Source organism: Nannobrachium achirus (assembly GCF_963921795.1).
Source record: "Nannobrachium achirus genome assembly, contig: SCAFFOLD_225, whole genome shotgun sequence".
In the NCBI taxonomy this organism is placed as follows: Eukaryota; Metazoa; Chordata; class Actinopteri; order Myctophiformes; family Myctophidae; genus Nannobrachium; species Nannobrachium achirus.
The window spans coordinates 89,861-111,846 of NW_027664673.1; the positions used below are offsets into that span (position 1 = coordinate 89,861).

At 41.8% G+C, this 21,986-nt stretch overlaps 1 protein-coding gene across 1 annotated transcript; it reads left to right on the forward strand.

Moving 5' to 3' along the window:
• The first annotated feature begins 471 nt into the window (after nucleotides 1-471).
• On the forward strand, nucleotides 472-21,986 carry ttc19 (tetratricopeptide repeat domain 19). Its single transcript, XM_080755178.1, has 10 exons — nucleotides 472-699; nucleotides 2,948-3,042; nucleotides 4,035-4,145; nucleotides 7,098-7,136; nucleotides 8,251-8,307; nucleotides 10,247-10,308; nucleotides 11,229-11,323; nucleotides 12,607-12,770; nucleotides 15,895-16,057; nucleotides 19,170-21,986. Exons 1-10 carry the CDS (start codon nucleotides 696-698, stop codon nucleotides 19,373-19,375), a joined length of 996 nt encoding a protein of 331 aa, XP_080611304.1. The 5' UTR covers nucleotides 472-695; the 3' UTR covers nucleotides 19,376-21,986.

A 21,986-nucleotide genomic window follows, 5' to 3' on the forward strand; every position in this document is an offset into this window, starting at 1 on the left:
AGTTTGTTTACATCCTATCAATTCATATAAAATAATAGACTAGGATGTAAACAGAGTGTCGGTCTGACAATGGCCAAACTGATTATTTTATCATTATTTTACACTTTTTTTGGTCCTTTTTGGAATGAACCACATAATATATGAAGCTTAATCTTTATTCTTTTTTATAAAATATTTTCAAAACATAATTTTTATTTTAGCGTCCGTTTTTCAAGAAAAAGTTGACTATTGCTCCTTTAAGTAAGAAATGTGAGTAATTTTTCCAAAAAAAAAAAAAAAGAAATGAAAGAAGAAAAAAAGGATGCTTTTACTTTGAAAAGCATATAACGCACGACAGTGAGGACTGGCTTGACGGCCTCTGTGTGTTGTGTTGTGTCACGTGACCCGCTCCCATCCGTTCCAACATGGCGGCCTCCATGATGCTGTGCGCAGCGCTGCGTCGTGTCCTTCTGTCCTCATCATGTCCCCGTACAGGGACACAGCGTGTGTCCTCATCATGTCCCCGGACAGGGACACAGCATGTCCACCGTGTGTCCTCATATGGACATGTCCTCTCACCGCCCTGTCCCCGCACGGGAACACAGAGAGCAGCAGACAGATTATGTAATCATAATAATTATTATTATAATAATAATGATGATGATGATAACTGTTCCAGTCAAACCAAGTGGACCAGCACAGCTGCACTGGGAGCCATGGGTGAGTTATTACTGATTGGGTTCTAAAAAGCTGTGGGCCGGGGACCCCCTCCTCAGGGGTCCATGGTCCCTATATTTATATATTTGTGTGTGTGTGTGTGTGTGTGTGTGTGTGTGTGTGTGTGTGTGTGTGTGTGTGTGTGTGTGTGTGTGTGTGTGTGTGTGTGTGTGTGTGTGTGTGAGAGAGAGAGAGAGAGAGAGAGAGAGAGTTAAAGGGACATTTTAACTCCAAATTATTTGTGTGGGGGGGTCCCCAGTCCAGATGATTAGGCTTAATGTGCAACATTGTTTTCTCACTCAACAGTAAACAAACCAACATAAAGTTTAAGTGTATAGAGGGTATCTGCACATAAATTCTAATTCTAAAGTGACAATTTAAGGACTTGTTAATACCTCTAAAATGACAAATTAAACATTGGCCAAATTCTCAAATATTAGAGGCAGAAATTGTGAAAATAGCAGATCTACATGCTCAACGCCGTTGTGAGCATGTAGATCGGCTATCTTCACAATAGAACCGTGTTATACAAAATGTAATGCCTCAACTCTTAGTGCTCGTCAGGGCGGGGGGTCCCCAGTTAAAATATGATTATTTTGAGGGTCACAGCCTGAAATGGTTGAGAACCACTGCTCTATTGGAGTGGTTATGGTTCTCATGCCAACTTCTCATACAAACCCAATTCAGTTTCAATTCAAAGGAGCTTTATTGGCATGAGAAAACATATGTTTACATTGCCAAAGCAAGTATCACAAATACAATAAAAACAGTTGAAAATGGGGAACATATATACATTGGGAGGGGGTACAGCATTGTGTAAACAGAGCTATGTCGCATTGTGACATTTTATATATATACAGGGTACAAATAGTTTTCTGAAAATGCATTTAAAGGTATCAGCTCTGTTTCATACTGTATGTGCAGTAGGTCTAGATGTCAATCCATGGTTTGTAGTCCTTAGGGTGGTTGTGTTTCTAGCCTTCTTTTGTCGCAACAGTTCACAAATCTTGCTGCTGTGTTCGCACAGTGTTATATTTCTCCCAGTAGGTATGGGAGTTTTTCATCATTGGTCGAGTTTTCAAATTCACTTCGGGTGGTCGAGTTTTCAAATTCACTTCGGGTGTGTGTAATCTGTGGGAAGTATGTGTCTCTGATGTCTTGGTATAGTGGGCAGGTGGTTAGAAAGTGTAGCTCTGTTTCTACCACATTTTGTGTGCAGTGGGTGCATAGTCTATCTTCCCTTGGGAGCGGGGTCTGTCTGTGTCTGCCTTTCTCTATTGCAAGGCTGTGTTCGCTGAGTCTGTACCTAGTCAAGGCTTTCCTAAGTTTTGGGTCGTTTACTGTGCTCAGATATTCTGCTAATGTATATTCTCTTTTTGGTGCCAGATAGCATTCCATTTTGCTTTGGTTTTAGGTTGTTCCAGTCAGGTGTCTTGCCCTCCCTGCTCCAAAGGCAGTACTTGAGCTCATCAAATGTGGCTTCAAAGCAGGTTGCAAGGGACAGTGCAACTGCTCAAATAACCTGCCGTTCACTCTATGCTATGGTGGAGACTGTGTCAACACTATTAGGTTGGACATTGAAGATGACAATGATGAAGACTAATAGACCCTGGATGTCTGAAATTACTGTATTGTAGTGAATCTCTTTGGGCATAATTGACCATGGGATCTTTAAGAGGATAGGGTGAGGGTTTTGGGGTGACAATAACAAAGAAGTGTGTGTGTGTGTGTGTGTGTGTGTGTGTGTGTGTGTGTGTGTGTGTGTGTGTGTGTGTGTGTGTGTGTGTGTGTGTGTGTGTGTGTGTGTGTGTGTGTGTGTGTAATAAATGGACACGTTCAGGGCGCCCAAAGTGAGAAGTTGCAAAATCTTCATTATCGCAATCCCTGCAGTAACAGCTGTCAACCATAACTGTCTAACACAAAAATGTTATAAATAATACTGAGAATAAACCATCAAAGTACAATGCATGAACCCAGAAAACATTAAAAGTTTCAAATGTAAAACAAAACAAAAATCCCATCAAGATTTGGCAGGCCCCCTGTAGTAACTCTGAGGACCTCAGGGGTCCTGCCCCCCAATCCCAAGAGTTTTCTGTTATTGTTGCTATTATATACAGACATTGATTGATTGATTGATTATTTTATTAGACAAAAATGGAGAACAGTACAAGTATAGCCAATACAATAGAAATGTAGTACAGTACAAGTACAGTTAAACACCCTGCCTAAAAGGAATTGTTTGTCGTTCCAGCGTTCTCTCTGTTCAACATGTTTGAGGAGGAGGACAAACGAACTGATGCTCAGAAACAGGAGGATGAGATCATTCTGCTGCTGAAGAAAGCTAAGGTATGAATTACTAATTACATGTTCACTGTCTATTTGGAAAACGTATTTAAACTAGTAAACTATCTTGAGAAAGCTTGGGACTTGAAAAAAAGCATTGTGCAACCAGTAGGGGATAATAAGTACTATATTTTATGTTTTGCTTTACTTTTGATCATGTATGTAAAAGAAAAAAGGAATGTACTTACGAATACTGTAATATTTTTCGTCGAAAAGGTGTCATATAATCCCATGAGGGATGGGCCATGAGGTGGCATGACACTTAACCCATTCAGAACGGGTAAACATTATTGTGTATTATTATATACAAGCTCACAGTGCGGCACCGAGTGCCGCGCTGCGAGCTTGTAGATCTGCTATTTTTGAAATATCATGAAGATTTAAATTTTTACCTGATTCTACTGTATAAGTGTCTTTTGAATCCTTCTTAAGGTTTTTGGAAAAACCTATGTTTCTATGTCAGCAATCTGGCCAGCCATCGTCAAAGAAAAGGTCCTTTTCACGCTCAGTTTGTCTGTTCTTGAGAGACTACTATGTCAGTGGTTCTCAAACCTTTTCATGTGAGGACCCCCAAAATGATATTTATTTGGCCACGGACCCCCCATCTCAAAATATTTAGTTCCAGGGACCACCCAGAAGCAAAATTTGAGTTACAAACGTTCGCTTTAAAAATACATATGTTCAAATGTTTGCACACATTTTCACAACTTCTTCAAAAAATAGCAGATCTACAAGCTCACAGCACGGCACTCGGTGCCGCGCTGTGAGCTTGTATATCTGCTATTTTTCAATAGTTAAAGCATTCAATAATTCTAGGCCTATAACATAATTCATTCATTCATGTATTCATTCATTCATTCATTTGTTCTGTTATTATGATGCCAAAGTATGGTATTATTGTAATCGTGTGTGTGTGTGTGTGTGTGTGTGTGTGCGTGTGTGTGTGTGTGTGTGTGTGTGTGTGTGCGTGTGCGCGCGCGTGCGTGCACATGCAGTTGAGTATGTACAGAGGTCAGCTCCAGGCCGCATCAGACCTTCTTCACCAGGCGGTGGCGCTGGCGCACCGGACACACAACAACCAGGCTATCATCTACACATACAGTCTGGTAAGAACACACAACTAGACTATCATCTACACATACAGTCTGGTAAGAACACACAACTAGACTATCATCTACACATACAGTCTGGTAAGACACACAACAACCAGGCTATCATCTACACATACAGTCTGGTAAGACACACAACTAGACTATCATCTACACATACAGTCTGGTAAGAACACACAACTAGACTATCATCTACACATACAGTCTGGTAAGAACACACAACTAGACTATCATCTACACATACAGTCTGGTAAGAACACACAACTAGACTATCATCTACACATACAGTCTGGTAAGAACACACAACTAGACTATCATCTACACATACAGTCTGGTAAGCAGGCCTGGAATTTCATCATTTTAGGAACAAAGCCACTTGGCCTTTAGGGTTGTCCATTTTTTGAGGGCACAAAGGCCAAATGCATCAAATAAAACAAGATTTTAGTCCTTTGAAATAATTATTTGAATGTAAGGGTTACAATTAATATGTAGAAGAATATCTGCTGTGAAATAAATAAATTGGTATTTACAATCTGATGCTCATCCCTGCACAAATCAAATATACTGGATTGGTTTAAAAACGGGGACTCAACAAGACACTGGTGTCTACATGACAAGATGACGAGACAGAGACAGAGCAGAAAGTGGTACAGTCAGCTGGGGCATTAAAGGAGTAGTTCACCCCCAAAATTACTTTTTTCTATTGATTAGTCATGCCATGGAGAGTAGAGTTCAATAATATTTTTTGGTTTTTGTCACATTCCTAAGACAAAAATTTGATTCGAGTAAATTTACCCCCATTGATTCCGGATGGTGACCCGTTTCGAAACGGGTCACCATCCGAAATGAATGGGGGTAAATTTATTGTTATCACATTTTTGTCAATGCGACAAAAAAATAAAAAAAAAATAAAAAAAAATATTGAACTCTAGTCTCCATGGCATGACTAATCAATAGAAAAAAAATCATTTTGGGGGTGAACTACTCCTTTAAGGCCACTGTGGTCTCAGGTCATGGTATTTTTTGGAGGGGCACAAGGCCACTGTAGCCTCAGGTCATGGTATTTTTTGGAGGGGCACAAGGCCACTGTAGCCTCAGGTCATGGTATTTTTTGGAGGGGCACAAGGCCACTGTAGCCTCAGGTCATGGTATTTTTTGGAGGGGCACAAGGCCACTGTAGCCTCAGGTCATGGTATTTTTTGGAGGGGCACAAGGCCACTGTAGCCTCAGGTCATGGTATTTTTTGGAGGGGCACAAGGCCACTGTAGCCTCAGGTCATGGTATTTTTTGGAGGGGCACAAGGCCACTGTAGCCTCAGGTCATGGTATTTTTTGGAGGGGCACAAGGCCACTGTAGCCTCAGGTCATGGTATTTTTTGGAGGGGCACAAGGCCAAACTGAGGTGGTCTCCCTGACATTCCTGCTCTGCTGCTAAGTATATCATACAGATCAATGATGCAGGGACCCCCACAACCTGTTCATAGATTCCATATAGTTTCATTGTTTGACAGCACAATCATCAGTGTATTTTGGATTCATGTCAATGTGTGTTTTCAGATATTTAACCACTTGAACCGTCAATACTTAATAAACCTGACCTTTCACTCTGTACTTAGTCTGCTCTTTTACCCCTCTACACCAAAGCTCTTTTCCAAAAATAGCCAATCTACAAGCTCACAACGCCTCGCACTGCGAGGCGTTGTGAGCTTGTAGATCGGCTATTTTTGGCTAAAGTTCTCAGAATATGGACGCTAGGGTTCATGTTGTTAATATAAAAAAGTAGAAAAAAAATCACTCAAAGATTTGTAGGACCCCCTGTAGTAACTTTGAGGACCACCTAGGGGTGCCCCCCTGTTGAAGACCCCTGTTCTAGATACATTGCACAATCAGTGAATTATTCCAAGCCTTTTTCACAGTTTTATTGTTAAAATCCTGATTTTTTTAAGGCATACATATTTCAAAATATTACAATATTACAGGAGACGACTCAAAACAAGGATTTATGACAGAGAAATGTCAACCTACTGAAGTCAGAGTAGTTTGAAGTTCAGTGGGAAGTTTCTGAAGTCAGTTATGATTATGGGCTGCTATGGCATCTGCAATGCTTTTTGAAGCGGTGAAAGCCGCTTCCAAGGAGTGGCTTTGTGTGTCCCACGCCCATATATGGTCATTTCAGTCCAGAATGAACAGGTTTTATCAAAAACAAAATGTGTGTCCCATGTCCATATATGGTAATTTCAGTCCAGAATGAACAGGTTTTATCAAAAACAAAATGTGTGTCCCATGTCCATATATGGTCATTTCAGTACAGAATGGACAGGTTTTATCTGTCCCGTACGTCCAGAATATGTGTGTAGTGTCCCTCCCGGTCTGATGATTGGATACTTTGAGGATTGGTCAAGCTTCACATGACAATTCGGCCCTCCAGATAAAATCATTCATTCATTCAGAATATAAATAATGTATAGTTCATAACTCTAGAACAGAACACATAGAATATAAATAATGTATAGTTCATAACTCTAGAACAGAACACATAGAATATAAAGAATGTATAGTTCACCGCTTCACTTCGAACCGAGGTTTGATTTTTTACACAATATTCACATTTTCTGAGATTGATCAGTATTCACAACAACCAGGCTATCATCTCTACTGTAGATACAGTCTGGTAAATATATAACTATATGATCATTATTTCTACAGGCTGGTATTTACAGAATTGTACTTCATTTGTTTATTTAGACGGTACAAATTGATGAACATAACATGACAATGCAATGTGATTTTTCTTAACATAAAAGAGCATGGATGAAACAGACAACCATTCCCACTGAGCACTATAACTATCACTATACAAGTATAGTTTTCAAAATCATCAAAAGTGTGATAAATACTGTGTTATGATACACATCCTAACATTGATTCATGTATTTTGTCCTTTCCACAGATGGCTAACCTGGCGTATGTGCAGGGACAACTGGACAATGTAAGATCATTTACTTTACCTTATTTAGCAGAATAGACCAGGTATGTATTTCATTCTGAACTCAGGGACCACCATCCTGACTAATAGTGATCTGGGGACCACCATCCTGACTAATAGTGATCTGGGGACCACCATCCTGACTAAGAGCGATCTGGGGACCACCACTATGGGCCCTCACAGACCCACCCGACACAACAGTGTCAGTTTTCAAAGCCTTTTATCACCAGCTAAGAGCAGGGATATCGTTGGGCAAGAAGCACAACATGTGTGTTGGACACACATTTGAATGCAGCAACTATTGACAAAAGTACAAGTACATATTCTCTGAATCTAGCAGGACAGCCCAAGTCCTCTTATTATTCACATCCAAACAAGAAAGAACGGTACAAAATAAATACGTCTGAATGCGTGGCCAGGGACCACTAGTTGAAAAACCCATGGAATAGATAATGAGATGCAGACTAGGGCCCATATACCTTGATATCGTGATGTCATCCTTTTCCCTCTCTCTGATTGGCTCCCCATTAGAGTCAACGGTAACCACACATGCCATTTCCAATTGCATAAGTGTTGATACTGACAGCAGAGTTAGATTTTTAGACATTTAGAAATGTAGCTGCATTTAGAGAGCCTGGGATCGCTTCCAGTTTCGGGCTGTCCTACATCATTATGTAGTCCACTCCAAACGGACTAGACTTTGGCAGGAACTACCAAACCGGAATCAGTTTTAACCAAAACAATTCCCTGTGCTCAATGACATAATATTAGTACCTACCCACCCAATAAAACCCTTGATGCGGCCTAGTTTTGCTTATTTTTTGAAAAGTTTGTTTGTTACATCCATCTTTTAGTCCAACTCGCAGCGACTGGCAAGACTACACATTTAAACAGGAATGTGGGGAAACAAACGGGGAACCAAAACAAAGCGACGCCGCTTCTTCTGCCATCCAGTCTAGACCGGATCAAATGACCTGTTGTTTAGTACACGAGCCCCAGGCTTTTCCCCCGAGAAAGCCTGGTGACGCGAGGTTACATTTAGATAGAGTGAGAGTCAGATGTAAGATGAATGTGCTCATCTCACTGCAGATCATCGGCTCTTCTCTTCTCTCCTCAGGCAGAGAAACTCTTCAAGGCAGCCATGAGCTTCATGTTGTCTGGAGGAACCCCACAGGTAGGTCCTGGTAGGAGATAAAAGGTCCTGGTTGGAGGTAAACCATCTAGAGCAGGGGTTTCCAAACACTGTCTCAGGTCACCCCATAAATATTGTTTTAACTCATTCCCTGCCAGGCCCGATAGTCCCGAGATTATTCCAATGTCTTTCCCCGCCAGGCCCGATAGTCCCGAGAATTAAAAAAAAATCAAAAATTCTTTTTTTCAAAAAAAAATTTTGACCCCAAAAAATGGAGTAGGCATGATAGCAATCGCGAAATTGCATGTTTAACCCCCATAGCAACCCCATCTTTCAAGCATGGCAGCCATTTTGGCAGCCATCTTTGTTAAACATAGTGGCTGTTATCTCATGAATGCCTGAACGGATTTCCATTCGGATTTTTTTGTTTGAAAGCTGTGAGCAATGTGGACACACGTGGTGCATTATCTAGGCATGGGTGTGCATGATCCGTGCACTATGAATTACATGGAAGTCTATGGAGACGAATGGCAGGTGGGAGTACGGAGGTATGTTAAAATGGCGGTCAATGTGTTAATCCGAGGCACCCCTACATTATAATTTTCACTCCCAGCACCTTATGTTTATTGCATATCGTTGTTGTCGGGTGGAAACCTTGTACCGGTATGTCCAAAACCGTTCATTTTGTATTTATCATCTATAAAATGTACTAAACTAGTGAAAACAGCAGATCTACAAGCTAGTTTTGTGCGACAGTCTTTGTATGATGAAGCAGGGCTTTGCTTTACCAAAAGACATTTGAAACTGGGAGATACAAGGTTTCTGCCCGACAGTGACAATATTTTAGTGATTATGTTGCGAGGAAAACGTTGAGATAATAGCCATTTTGGTTAGAACTAACTAACTTTATACTTCAAATTTAAAATGATACAAAATATTTTTTCAAGTGTCCAAATAAATAATCCAAATATTATCAAATTATCACCCCTGGACTGCTGTTGCGGCACCCCAGGGTTTCCCGTCACCCACTTTGAAAACCCCTGCTCTAGAGGTCCTGGTAGGAGATAAAACCATCAGTACTAGAGGTCCTGGTAGGAGATAAAACCATCAGTACTAGAGGTCCTGGTAGGAGATAAAACCATCAGTACTAGAGGTCCTGGTAGGAGATAAAACCATCAGTACTAGAGGTCCTGGTAGGAGATAAAACCATCAGTACTAGAGGTCCTGGTAGGAGATAAAACCAGCAGTACTAGAGGTCCTGGTAGGAGATAAAACCATCAGTACTAGAGGTCCTGGTAGGAGATAAAACCAGCAGTACTAGAGGTCCTGGTAGGAGATAAAACCATCAGTACTAGAGGTCCTGGTAGGAGATAAAACCAGCAGTACTAGAGGTCCTGGTAGGAGATAAAACCATCAGTACTAGAGGTCCTGGTAGGAGATAAAACCATCAGTACTAGAGGTCCTGGTAGGAGATAAAACCATCAGTACTAGAGGTGGTAGGAGATAAAACCAGCAGTACTAGAGGGTGCAACATATCGAACCGAATATCGAAAATCGAACCGAACCGAAGAATATCGAACCGAATGACCCTGTACCGAACAATACAATGCAATACCACTCCACATCCACATTCCCCAGGAACCAGGATTGGAGTATGGTGTCATACTCCAATCAAACCTTTGATTAGTCTGGCTAAGCCCAAATACCTGTGATTATGTCTGGTTAAGCTGTGTGTCAATGTATTGCTGCTATTCTACTATTGTATCCTATTATTATAGGATTTTATATGGGGGATTATTGCTTAGCATTCTCTGATTTAGCTTAGCATGCTCAAAAAGCTTGCACAAAATGCAGGGAACATCTCTGAACACCAAGCCCTTCAAGCGCCAAGATGAACTGTATTCCATTTATATAATAGATGGTTAAACCTACTTCGACTTGAGTGTTCTGACTAACATGGTGTGTTTGTCTTGTTCTAAAGGATGACAATGGTGTCATAGAGATCTCTCTGAAACTGGCCACCATCTACGCCGGTCAGAACAAGTAAGTCCAGGATCCCCACGGCATGAAATTCCTGGAAATATTTTTCCAGCACTGGAAAGGTTTTGGAATTGATCAAGGGTCCTGGAAGGTCCTGGAAAAAATAGCTATGCATTGTCTTTGGTTATTGTCTCCACCAGCCGAAGGCTGAGGGAGAGTATGTTTTCCCCTCCGTCCGTCCGTGTGTCCGTCCGTCCGTGCGTCCGTGCGTCCGTGCGTGCGTGCGTGTGTCCTCGCAGTTTGTGTGCAGCTAATCTCAGTCACCGTTGGCCCGATCGCTGCCAAAGTGAGCACACACATTCCCTGGATGCCAATCTAGAACCTCTGCCCCACATTTTTCAAATCAGCCTCATGGTGGCGCTATAACAGGCCGATTTGTGTGGCCTGGTGGAGACCTGTGCTCGGAAGAGCACTGCTTCTAGTTGATTTTGTTTTTACCACTTGTACGCATGCACCCATGCGTACGCATGCCCCACATTTTAGCACGGTAAACACGATAAAACAATAGAACGAAGCAAATGAAAACCTTTTCTCTAATTACAATCTAAAATATGAACCCTTGTTGTAAAAACAAAGTTGTACTTTAACTCTTCCCATGCCACAGACGAATATTGACGAGAATTACCGCTTTGCCCTCTGTGCCAATGACGAAGATTGACGAGAATAATAAAAATAAAAAAAAATATCAAAATCAAAAAATATCAAAATAACATACAAAATCCTGGCACAGGGTCCTTGGGGCCATTTTGGCCTGGCATGGGAAGTGTTAAGATGATCCTAACTCTGCTCTCTCTCTCTCTCTCTCTCTCTCTCTCTCTCTCTCTCTCTGTCTCTCTCTCTCTCTCTCTCTCTCTCTCTCTCTGTCTCTCTCTCTCTCTCTCTCTCTCTCTCTCTCTCTGTCTCTCTGTCTCTCTCTCATTCAGGAGTGATCTAGCAAACATTGGCTACAGGTTCTGCATTGATTCTCTGGAGGCTAAACTGTTGAAGCACAAAGATCTGCCTGAGGATGAGCTGACAGGTTGGTAACTGTTCACCTCCACTAGCAGCTTCTACACACATGTTGTGCCTTGCACAGAGAACTCTGTTTTGTTCACTTTAGTACGCTGTTTTGTGCTGGGACATCTCGCTATTTCTATGTGCAGGGTTCCCACAGTCATGAAATTCCTGGAAATATTTTGAAATTAGAAAAATATTTTTCCAGAACTGGAAAAGTTTTGGAATTGATCAAGGGTCCTGGAAGGTCCTGGTAAAAATAGCCATGCATTGTCTTTCGTTATTGATTTTGTTAATACTGAAATGACAAATTAAACATGGGCCAAATTGTCAAATATTCGAGGCAGGAATTGTGAAAATAGCAGATCTACATGCTCACAACGCCTCGCGTTTTGCGAGGCGTTGTGAGCATGTAGATCTGCTATTTTCACAATAAAACCGTGTTATACAAAATTCCTCAACTCTCTTCAAATATATGATTATTTCGGGGGTCACAGCCTGAAAAGGTTGAGAACCACTGGCATACACTACCTGTCTTTGGGCATTGCACATAAGAGTAAGCGACTCGTTATTGAGCTGAATTATTGTTATATAGTCCTGGAAATTGGGTTAAATATTCTGGAAAGGTTTTGGAAATGAATTGGTAAAGATGGGTGGGAACCCTGCATGTGTCATTACTTGGACTGCGGAAGGGTCAACAGCGTCGTCAGGTTAGCATTTCACCAGGTTAGCATTCACCCCTGTCGGAATATACTGGGACGTAGAACAAGGCCCTTTAGGAAATATCAACTCGCTCCCATTTTGTGCCATAGTCGGTGATCTTTATTAATTAAGCATATTAATATCGCCGTTGTCTATTGTAAGAGCGATTGTTACGCCCCAGGTTAGGGGTTCCTAGGTGTAACAGTTCCCAGTTCCCAAACAGCCAGGCGACACAGGTTTGAAAATCCCCAAGACTAAAGGCCTAATTCTCCATTCAAGTATAGATAGATAGATAGATAGATAGATAGATAGATAGATACCGCCCTTCCTTCCTTCCTTCCTTCCTTCCTTATCCCAAGGGGGAAAATCAGTCGCCCGGAGGCAGCACAGCAGTATAATGATATGTACAAAGTTACAGAGAAGTATGAAATGATTTGTTTTTACAGTGTACACAGTATTAGAGCAAGGTACACCAAGAAAAGAGAAAGAAGAATATATACATAAAGTGTCAAAAACAGTCAACGCTCATAAGTGTAAAAAGCAATACTTAAAAGGCAAATAGCAACTCAAGTTGTGTTGCTTGTTGTGTGGTGTTCTGTCCACCAGAGGATGCTGAAGCGCTGAGGAAGGAGACCAGGCTGCTGTTGGGGTTGTGCCTGGACTCGCGCGCTCGTTACCGCGCCTCCACCCGCCAGCTGAGCACCGCCACCCTGGACTACCAGCACGCCCTGCTGATCTGTGGACAGGAGCAGGGAAATACACACCCACAGGTAACCATGACTACCAGAGACACACCCACCCACAGGTAACCATGACTACCAGACCCACCCCCAGGTAACCATGACTACCAGAGACACACCCACCCCCAGGTAACCATGACTACCAGACCCACCCACAGGTAACCATGACTACCAGACCCACCCCCAGGTAACCATGACTACCAGACACACCCCCAGGTAACCATGACTACCAGACCCACCCCCAGGTAACCATGACTACCAGACACACCCCCAGGTAACCATGACTACCAGACCCACCCCCAGGTAACCATGACTACCAGACCCACCCCCAGGTAACCATGACTACCAGACACACCCCCAGGTAACCATGACTACCAGACCCACCCCCAGGTAACCATGACTACCAGACCCACCCCCAGGTAACCATGACTACCAGCACGCTCTGCTCATCTGTGGACAGGAGCAGAGACACACACCCACAGGTAACCATAGCAACCAGACCCACCCACCCACAGGTAACCATGACTACCAGAGACACACACCCACAGGTAACCATGACTACCAGACCCACCCACCCACAGGTAACCATGACTACCAGACCCACCCACCCACAGGTAACCATGACTACCAGACCCACCCACCCACAGGTAACCATGACTACCAGACCCACCCACCCACAGGTAACCATGACTACCAGACCCACCCACCCCCAGGTAACCATGACTACCAGACACACCCACCCACAGGTAACCATGACTACCAGAGACACACCCACCCACAGGTAACCATGACTACCAGAGACACACCCACCCACAGGTAACCATGACTACCAGACACACCCACCCACAGGTAACCATGACTACCAGACACACCCACCCACAGGTAACCATGACTACCAGAGACACACCCACCCACAGGTAACCATGACTACCAGAAACACACCCACCCCCAGGTAACCATGACTACCAGGGACACACCCACCCACAGGTAACCATGACTACCAGGGACACACCCACCCACAGGTAACCATGACTACCAGCACGCTCTGCTCATCTGTGGACAGGAGCAGAGACACACACCCACAGGTAACCATAGCAACCAGACCCACCCACCCACAGGTAACCATGACTACCAGAGACACACACCCACAGGTAACCATGACTACCAGACCCACCCACCCACAGGTAACCATGACTACCAGACCCACCCACCCACAGGTAACCATGACTACCAGACCCACCCACCCACAGGTAACCATGACTACCAGACCCACCCACCCACAGGTAACCATGACTACCAGACCCACCCACCCCCAGGTAACCATGACTACCAGACACACCCACCCACAGGTAACCATGACTACCAGAGACACACCCACCCACAGGTAACCATGACTACCAGAGACACACCCACCCACAGGTAACCATGACTACCAGACACACCCACCCACAGGTAACCATGACTACCAGACACACCCACCCACAGGTAACCATGACTACCAGAGACACACCCACCCACAGGTAACCATGACTACCAGAAACACACCCACCCCCAGGTAACCATGACTACCAGGGACACACCCACCCACAGGTAACCATGACTACCAGGGACACACCCACCCACAGGTAACCATGACTACCAGCACGCTCTGCTCATCTGTGGACAGGAGCAGGGACACACACACCTATAATAAATATTAGTATAGTAACTATTTAGCAAAGAAATTAAATCTGTGTGAAACGTGTCAATAGTGCAGGTTTTTTTAAGGGAAGAATCTTGGACATTATATTTTAACACTTAGTTTCTTATTTTTACATCTTTTATATTATTTTTAAATATATTTTATATTTCATATATGTTATCTTATTTTTGAAGCGGTGAAAGCCGCTTCCAAGGAGTGGCTTTGTGTGTCCCGTTCATGTCCATATGGTCATTTAATTCCAGAATGAACAGGTTTTATCTGTCCATACATGTGTGTCCCCATGTCCATATATGGTCATTCCAGTCCAGAATGAACAGGTTTTATCTGTCCCGTACGTCCAGAATATGTGTGTAACGTCCGTCCCGGTCTGATGATTGGATGATTAACAAGACGAACCTCGGTTCGAAGTGAAGCGGTGGACAGATAGAACCCTTATTCTTGACCAATCCTCAAGGTATCCATTCATCTGACCGGGAGGAACACCACACACATATTCTAGATGTACAGGACATATAAATCATCATTTTTTATTAAATATTTTAATTAATATTAATTTTATTTATTTTCAATTTCTTATTTTAATGTATTTTTTTTAAACCCATTATACCAACCGGTATAAGGAAAGACCTGTTCATTCTGGCCTGGAGTGACCATATATGGACATAAAGTAACATACATTGTGTTTTTGAAGAACCCTATTCATTCTAGACTGAGGTCATATGGTAATTAAACGGACATTCTGTTTTTGAAAAAGCCTGTTCATTCTGGACTGAAATGACCATATATGGGAGGGGTCTGACCAGGAGGGAAACCGCACACATATTCTAGATGTACAGGACATATAAAGCCTATTCATTCTGAACTGAAATGACCATTGGACATGGGACACACATTTTGCTTTTTGAAAAAGCCTATTCATTCTGGACTGATATTTTACACGTACGGGACAGGAAAAACCTGTTCATTCTGGCCTATAGTGACCATATATGGACATAAGGTAACGGACATTCTGTTTTTGAAAAAGCCTGTTCATTCTGGACTGGATTGACCATATATGGGCGTGATACACACAAAGCCATTCATTGGAAGCGGTTTCCACCGCTTCAAAAATGTCCAATGAGACCATACTTTGAGGATTGGTCAAGCTTCACATGACAATTCGGCCCTCCAGATAAAATCATTCATTCATTCAGAATTCTGAATTCTGAAGCTCTAGAACACATAGAATAAAAGTTCACCGCTTTACTTCGAACCAAGGTTTGATTTTTATTTTCTTATTTGAATACTTAGTTTCCTTACAATGGATTTTCTGCATTATAAAACGATACGATACAAAGCCAAGCGGTACGATATATCAATTCAGTTACTATCCCCCTAGTGGTTACCCTGTGTTGTTTATCTTCCAACAGACCTGGTTACTATGGTAACGGTTTGTTGTTTATCTCCCATCAGACCTTGGTGCTGATGAGTGACCTGGCCACCATCTTGGACCTGCAGGGTCGTCATGACGACGCGTTGCCGTTGGTGACGGAGGCGGTGGAGCTGAGCCGCACGGCGGGACATCCTGACCTGCACGTTCTGCTGGGGAACCTGGCTGGGATATTACTGCATACAGGTACCCTAACCCCTAATCCCTAAACCCTAACCCATACAGGTACCCTAACCCCTAAACCCTAACCCTAACCCATACAGGTACCCTAACCCTAACCCTGACCCTAACCCTAACCCATACAGGTACCCTAACCCCTAACCCTAACCCATACAGGTACCCTAACCCCTAACCCACACAGGTACCCTAACCCCTAACCCATAACCCCTAACCCACACAGGTACCCTAACCCCTAACCCATAACCCATACAGGTACCCTAACCCCTAACCCACACAGGTACCCTAACCCCTAACCCATAACCCATACAGGTACCCTAACCCCTAACCCCTAAACCCTAACCCTAACCCGTTCTGCTGGGGAACCTGGCTGGGATATTACTGCACACAGGTTACTGTTATTACTGTAATATTACTGTTATTACTATAGGAACCTGGCTGGGATATTACTGCATACAGGTTATTACTACTGTAATATTACTGTTATTACTGTAATATTACTGTTATTACTATAGGAACCTGGCTGGGATATTACTGCATACAGGTTACTGTAATATTACTGTTATTACTGTAATATTACTGTTATTACTATAGGAACCTGGCTGGGATATTACTGCACACAGGTTATTACTGTAATATTACTGTTATTACTATAGGAACCTGGCTGGGATATTACTGCATACAGGTTACTGTTATTACTGTAATATTACTGTAATATTACTGTTATTACTATAGGAACCTGGCTGGGATATTACTGCATACAGGTTACTGTTATTACTGTAATATTACAGTAATATTACTGTAATATTACTGTTATTACTATAGGAACCTGGCTGGGATATTACTGCATACAGGTTACTGTTATTACTGTAATATTACTGTAATATTACTGTAATATTACTGTTATTACTATAGGAACCTGGCTGGGATATTGCTGCATACAGGTTACTGTTATTACTGTAATATTACTGTGATATTACTGTTATTACTATAGGAACCTGGCTGGGATATTACTGCACACAGGTTATTACTGTAATATTACTGTAATATTACTGTTATTACTATAGGAACCTGGCTGGGATATTACTGCATACAGGTTACTGTTATTACTGTAATATTACTGTTATTACCGTAATATTACTGTTATTACTATAGAAACCTGGCTGGGATATTACTGCATACAGGTTACTGTAATATTACTGTTATTACTGTAATATTACTGTTATTACTATAGGAACCTGGCTGGGATATTACTGCATACAGGTTCAATTCAATTCAATTTTATTAGAGTGTCAAATCATAAGTTATCTCAAGACACTTTACAAAGGCTAAAGAGCCGTGAGAGAGGGAGAGAGAGGGGGGGGGGGGGGGGTGCAGAAGGGGGGGAGAGAGGGGAGAGACTAGGGAAAGGGGGGGAGGGAGGGAGAGACAGACAAGGAAAAGGGTAGAGAGGGGGGGAAGGAGGGGGGTAATAATACATTCTATTTGTAGCGCACTTTATATTTGTGACAGATCTCAAAGTGCTACATTCAAAAGGACACCGAATTTGTGTTGTCATCTTCCAGTCCAGCTTTCTATAATAGCTTATTATATTATTGTTGCTATTTGGATCATACGTAGTCAGTAGCAAAAAGGACTTCCTCACAAGGAAAGGACAGGCCTGGAGTGCTTGCAATAAGCTACATCTCACATGGCAGTCAGACATCTGAAGAGCTACCAAGATCAACCTGTTCAGAGCCTTTGTGGAAAGAATGAATTAAGTGTTAAACGTGTCTGCTAAATTCCTAAATTGTAAATTGTAAAGTATCCTTCTGTATGGTGCTGAAACAGGGACAATGAATAAGGAGCTGTCCTTGTTGTGGTGCTGAAACAGGGACAATGAATAAGGAGCTGTCCTTGTTGTGGTGCTGAAACAGGGACAATGAATAAGGAGCTGTCCTTGTTGTGGTGCTGAAACAGGGACAATGAATAAGGAGCTGTCCTTGTTGTGGTGCTGAAACAGGGACAATGAATAGGAGCTGTCCTTCTGTACAGTGCTGAAACATGACCATGAATAAGGAGCTGTCCTTTTATGTGGTGCTGTTCCCACAGTCCCAACGGCTAATGCTAACCACTACTTCCGCTAATGCTAAGCTAAAAATGCTAATGCTGATCTTAATGTTAATGCTAAAAATGCTAATGCTAACACCAACCGCTACACAAGGTTGCACACACTTAGCGAGCTGCATGCACACTTAAAATTTCTTCGAAATTTCCTTTTCTAGTTTTAACTGGGACCCCCAAAATAATCTTATTTTAACCATGTGTTCCCAGTATAATGACAGTGTAATAATGAATATCCATGTGTTCCCAGTATAATGATAGTGTAATAATGAATACAATTAGTACAAAACGCTCCCGCCAGGCTCCTGTCAAACACCAGGAGAAGGGACCACATCACCCCGGTACTGGCCCCACTCCATTGGCTTCCTGTTACTTTTAGGATTGATTCTAAAATTATTTTAATAACTTTTAAGGCACGAAAGGATCTTGCACCCCAATATATCATTGATCTCCTGCCCCCCTATGACCCTCCTCGCACCCTTAGGTCCTCAGATGGGGCTCTCTTAAAAGTTACAGAGAAATTCCACCTCGTAAACAAGGGTGAACGAGCCTTCTCTGTTCGTGCCCCAAAAAATGTGGAGCGCCCTTCCCAAGAACTTCCGATTAGCGGATACTATTGCATCCATCAAATCAAAACTAAAAACATACCTGTTCATGAAAGCCTTCCCCCTCCTGTCCCGGTAAACTTGTACATTTTGTCCGTTGAACTTTGTATACTTTTTATTTGTTAGATTTGTTAATGTTTTTATGTTCTTTAATTATGATCGTTTTATCCTTAGACATATTGTAACTATATAATCTGTAGATGTACTGTGCAGCACTTTGTGACTTTGTCTAGAAAGGTGCTATATAAATAAAGTTATTATTGTTATAATAATGAATGTTCATGTGTTCCCAGTATAATGATAGTCTAATAATGAATATTCATGTGTTCTCAGTATAATGACAGTGTAATAATGAATATTCATGTGTTCCCAGTATAATGATAGTGTAATAATGAGTATTCATGTGTTCCCAGGGCGTCTGGACGAGTCCCTCAGAGCCTATAAGGAGGCCTTGTCTCTGGCCGAGGCTGCAGGAGACGAGGAGGCGGTGGAACAGGTCCATCAAGGACTGAGCCGCCTCAAGAAGAAGAAGAGCAGCCAACTGAAGAAGAAGAAGACGACGACAGGAGAACCACAACCCAGCCATGAGGATGAAGAGAACCCAACACAGTCTGTCTGACCACCAGACCACAACCCAGCCATGAGGATGAAGAGAACCCAACGCAGTCTGTCTGACCACCAGACCACAACCCAGCTATGAGGATGAAGAGAACCCAACGCAGTCTGTCTGACCACCAGACCACAACCCAGCTATGAGGATGAAGAGAACCCAACGCAGTCTGTCTGACCACCAGACCACAACCCAGCTATGAGGATGAAGAGAACCCAACACAGTCTGTCTGACCACCAGACCACAACCCAGCTATGAGGATGAAGAGAACCCAACGCAGTCTGTCTGACCACCTGGTCTGACTGGGACTGTCCTTAAATGAGTAGTTCACCTCCAAAATGACTTTTTCTATGTATTACTCACACCCAGAAATGGGCAGTATTTGAAATACATGTCTTTGAAATACATGTATTTGAAATACGTATTTTTAATCATTTTTTTGTATTTTGAAATACTATTTGAAATACTTTTTTTGTATTTTGAAATACATTTTTTTTTAAATACATGAATTTGAAATATGTATTTTAAATTATTTTCTGCCCATCTCTGCTCACACCATGGAGACTTGAGTTCAATAATATTTTTTTCTTATCTGTTGCATTCCTAAGACAAAAAAAAATTGATTATAGTAAATTTACCTCCATTGATTCTGGATGGGGACCCCAATGCATTTGGGTCCCCATCCAGAATCGATTGGGGCACATTTATTGTAATCAAATTGTTGTGTTAGGAATGCAAAAAAAATAAAAAATAATAATAATATATATATTTGTGAAACTCAAGTCTCCATGGTGTGAGTAATCATAGAAAAAAAGTCATTTTGGGGGTGAACTCCTTTAAAGTGGTCATGACATCAAAAAAAAAAGTTAAAAAAATAAGTATATATTTTTTTCTTTTTTCATGTTTCCTGACCTCAATTACACCCCCCAAAAAATGAACATTCAACATTCATTGGCTTTTCTGTAATCTGTAGTTTTTGGAATAATTAGGCTCAGAGTAGCCTAATAGCCTAATAATTATTCCAAGTAGGTTCATTTATGCCTCTGGACGTACGCATCATCATCCAGGGGAGGAGGTGGTTGTAGGGGAGGTGGAACGCAACAACTGAACTGGTAAATGGTGCATTGGAACGATACTGAAATGGTAAATGGTGCATTGGAACGATACAAACACAGTGGAAAGTAACATTAAAGGTGATACACCCTCCCCTACAACCACGTCATCCTCCCCTGGATGATGATGATGCTTACGTCCAGAGGAAAATGAACTCACTTTTCTGAGCCTAATTATTAAAAAAATGGATGAATGTTCTGTTTTTGAAGCGGTGAAAGCTGCTTCCAATGAGTGGCTTTGTCTGTCCCGTACATGTTTTTTTTTTTTTTTTTTTTTTCAATTTGGCCCTCCAGACAAAATCATTCATTCATTCAGAATTCATACTATACTTTTTAGAAAATATAGATCTAGAACACAGATTGTATAGATCTAGAACACAGATTTCATAGCTCTAGAACACATAAATAATAATAAAAATTCACCGCTTCACTTCGTAACCGAGGTTTGATTTTTTGGGGTGTAATTGAGGTCAGGAAACATGAAAAAAGACACAAATATATTTTTATTTTCTTGATGTCATAAGACCTTTAAGCCGTCATAGATGTACTGTATGACAACTTTGTTTTTTACAACAAGGGTTCATATTTTAGATTGTAATTAGAGAAAAGAAAAGATGAGTGTTAAAATGTTTTTCCATCGTTTTAAAAATGTTTTAATGACTTTGATTTCAGTGGTTGGGGGCATGCATCCACATGGCTAAATATATTTTTAGACTCAATAAACCCATTCCCAAGATGCACCACAATCCTTCATGGTCAGATGTGACTTATGGGGGCTGGTGTAAATGGTAATAAAAAATCGCCAGCTTATTGTGTCTAAAAAGACATATGTAGCATTGTAGCCACTTGCATGCATGCCCCCAGGCCCCCCACCCACTGAAATCAAGTCATTAAAATGGCTAAAACTATATAGAAAGAGGTAAATTAAAACATTTTAACACTCATCTTTTCTTTTCTCTAATTACAATCTAAAATATGAACCATTGGTGTAAAAAACAAAAAAAAACAAAGTTGTCCTTTACTGTAAGCGTTCATAGATTTATGAATACTCTGTCTGAGTGCGACTGTCCTTAAAGGAGGACTTCACCACTTTTCAACCTATTCTTCATATAACTGATCCTCTCTAATGAGAACCATTATAGCATGGGTAACTTCTCAGGAATAGAAAGCCTGCGGTTTCTATTGGCTTGGATTCCCATCGATGATGTCACTGGTAGACAGGTTTCTGACCCGCCCACAGCCCTCCTAAGAGACACAGACTGAGTAGGACAAAAATATGTGCAATGTTATTTATATAACATTAGCGAGGACCAATTATATGAAGATAGGTTGAATAGACGTGAAGCTGTCCTTTAAACCTTCATGGATTTATGGGGAATGTGTATCAATGTGTCCGAGTTTGGGCATTGAGTTTAATCGTCTGTTTGTCTGTCTGTCTGTCTGTCTGTCTGTCTGTCCGGTTCTCCTACACACAGGGGCCTACTAGAAAATAAATGTGTAACTGAAAA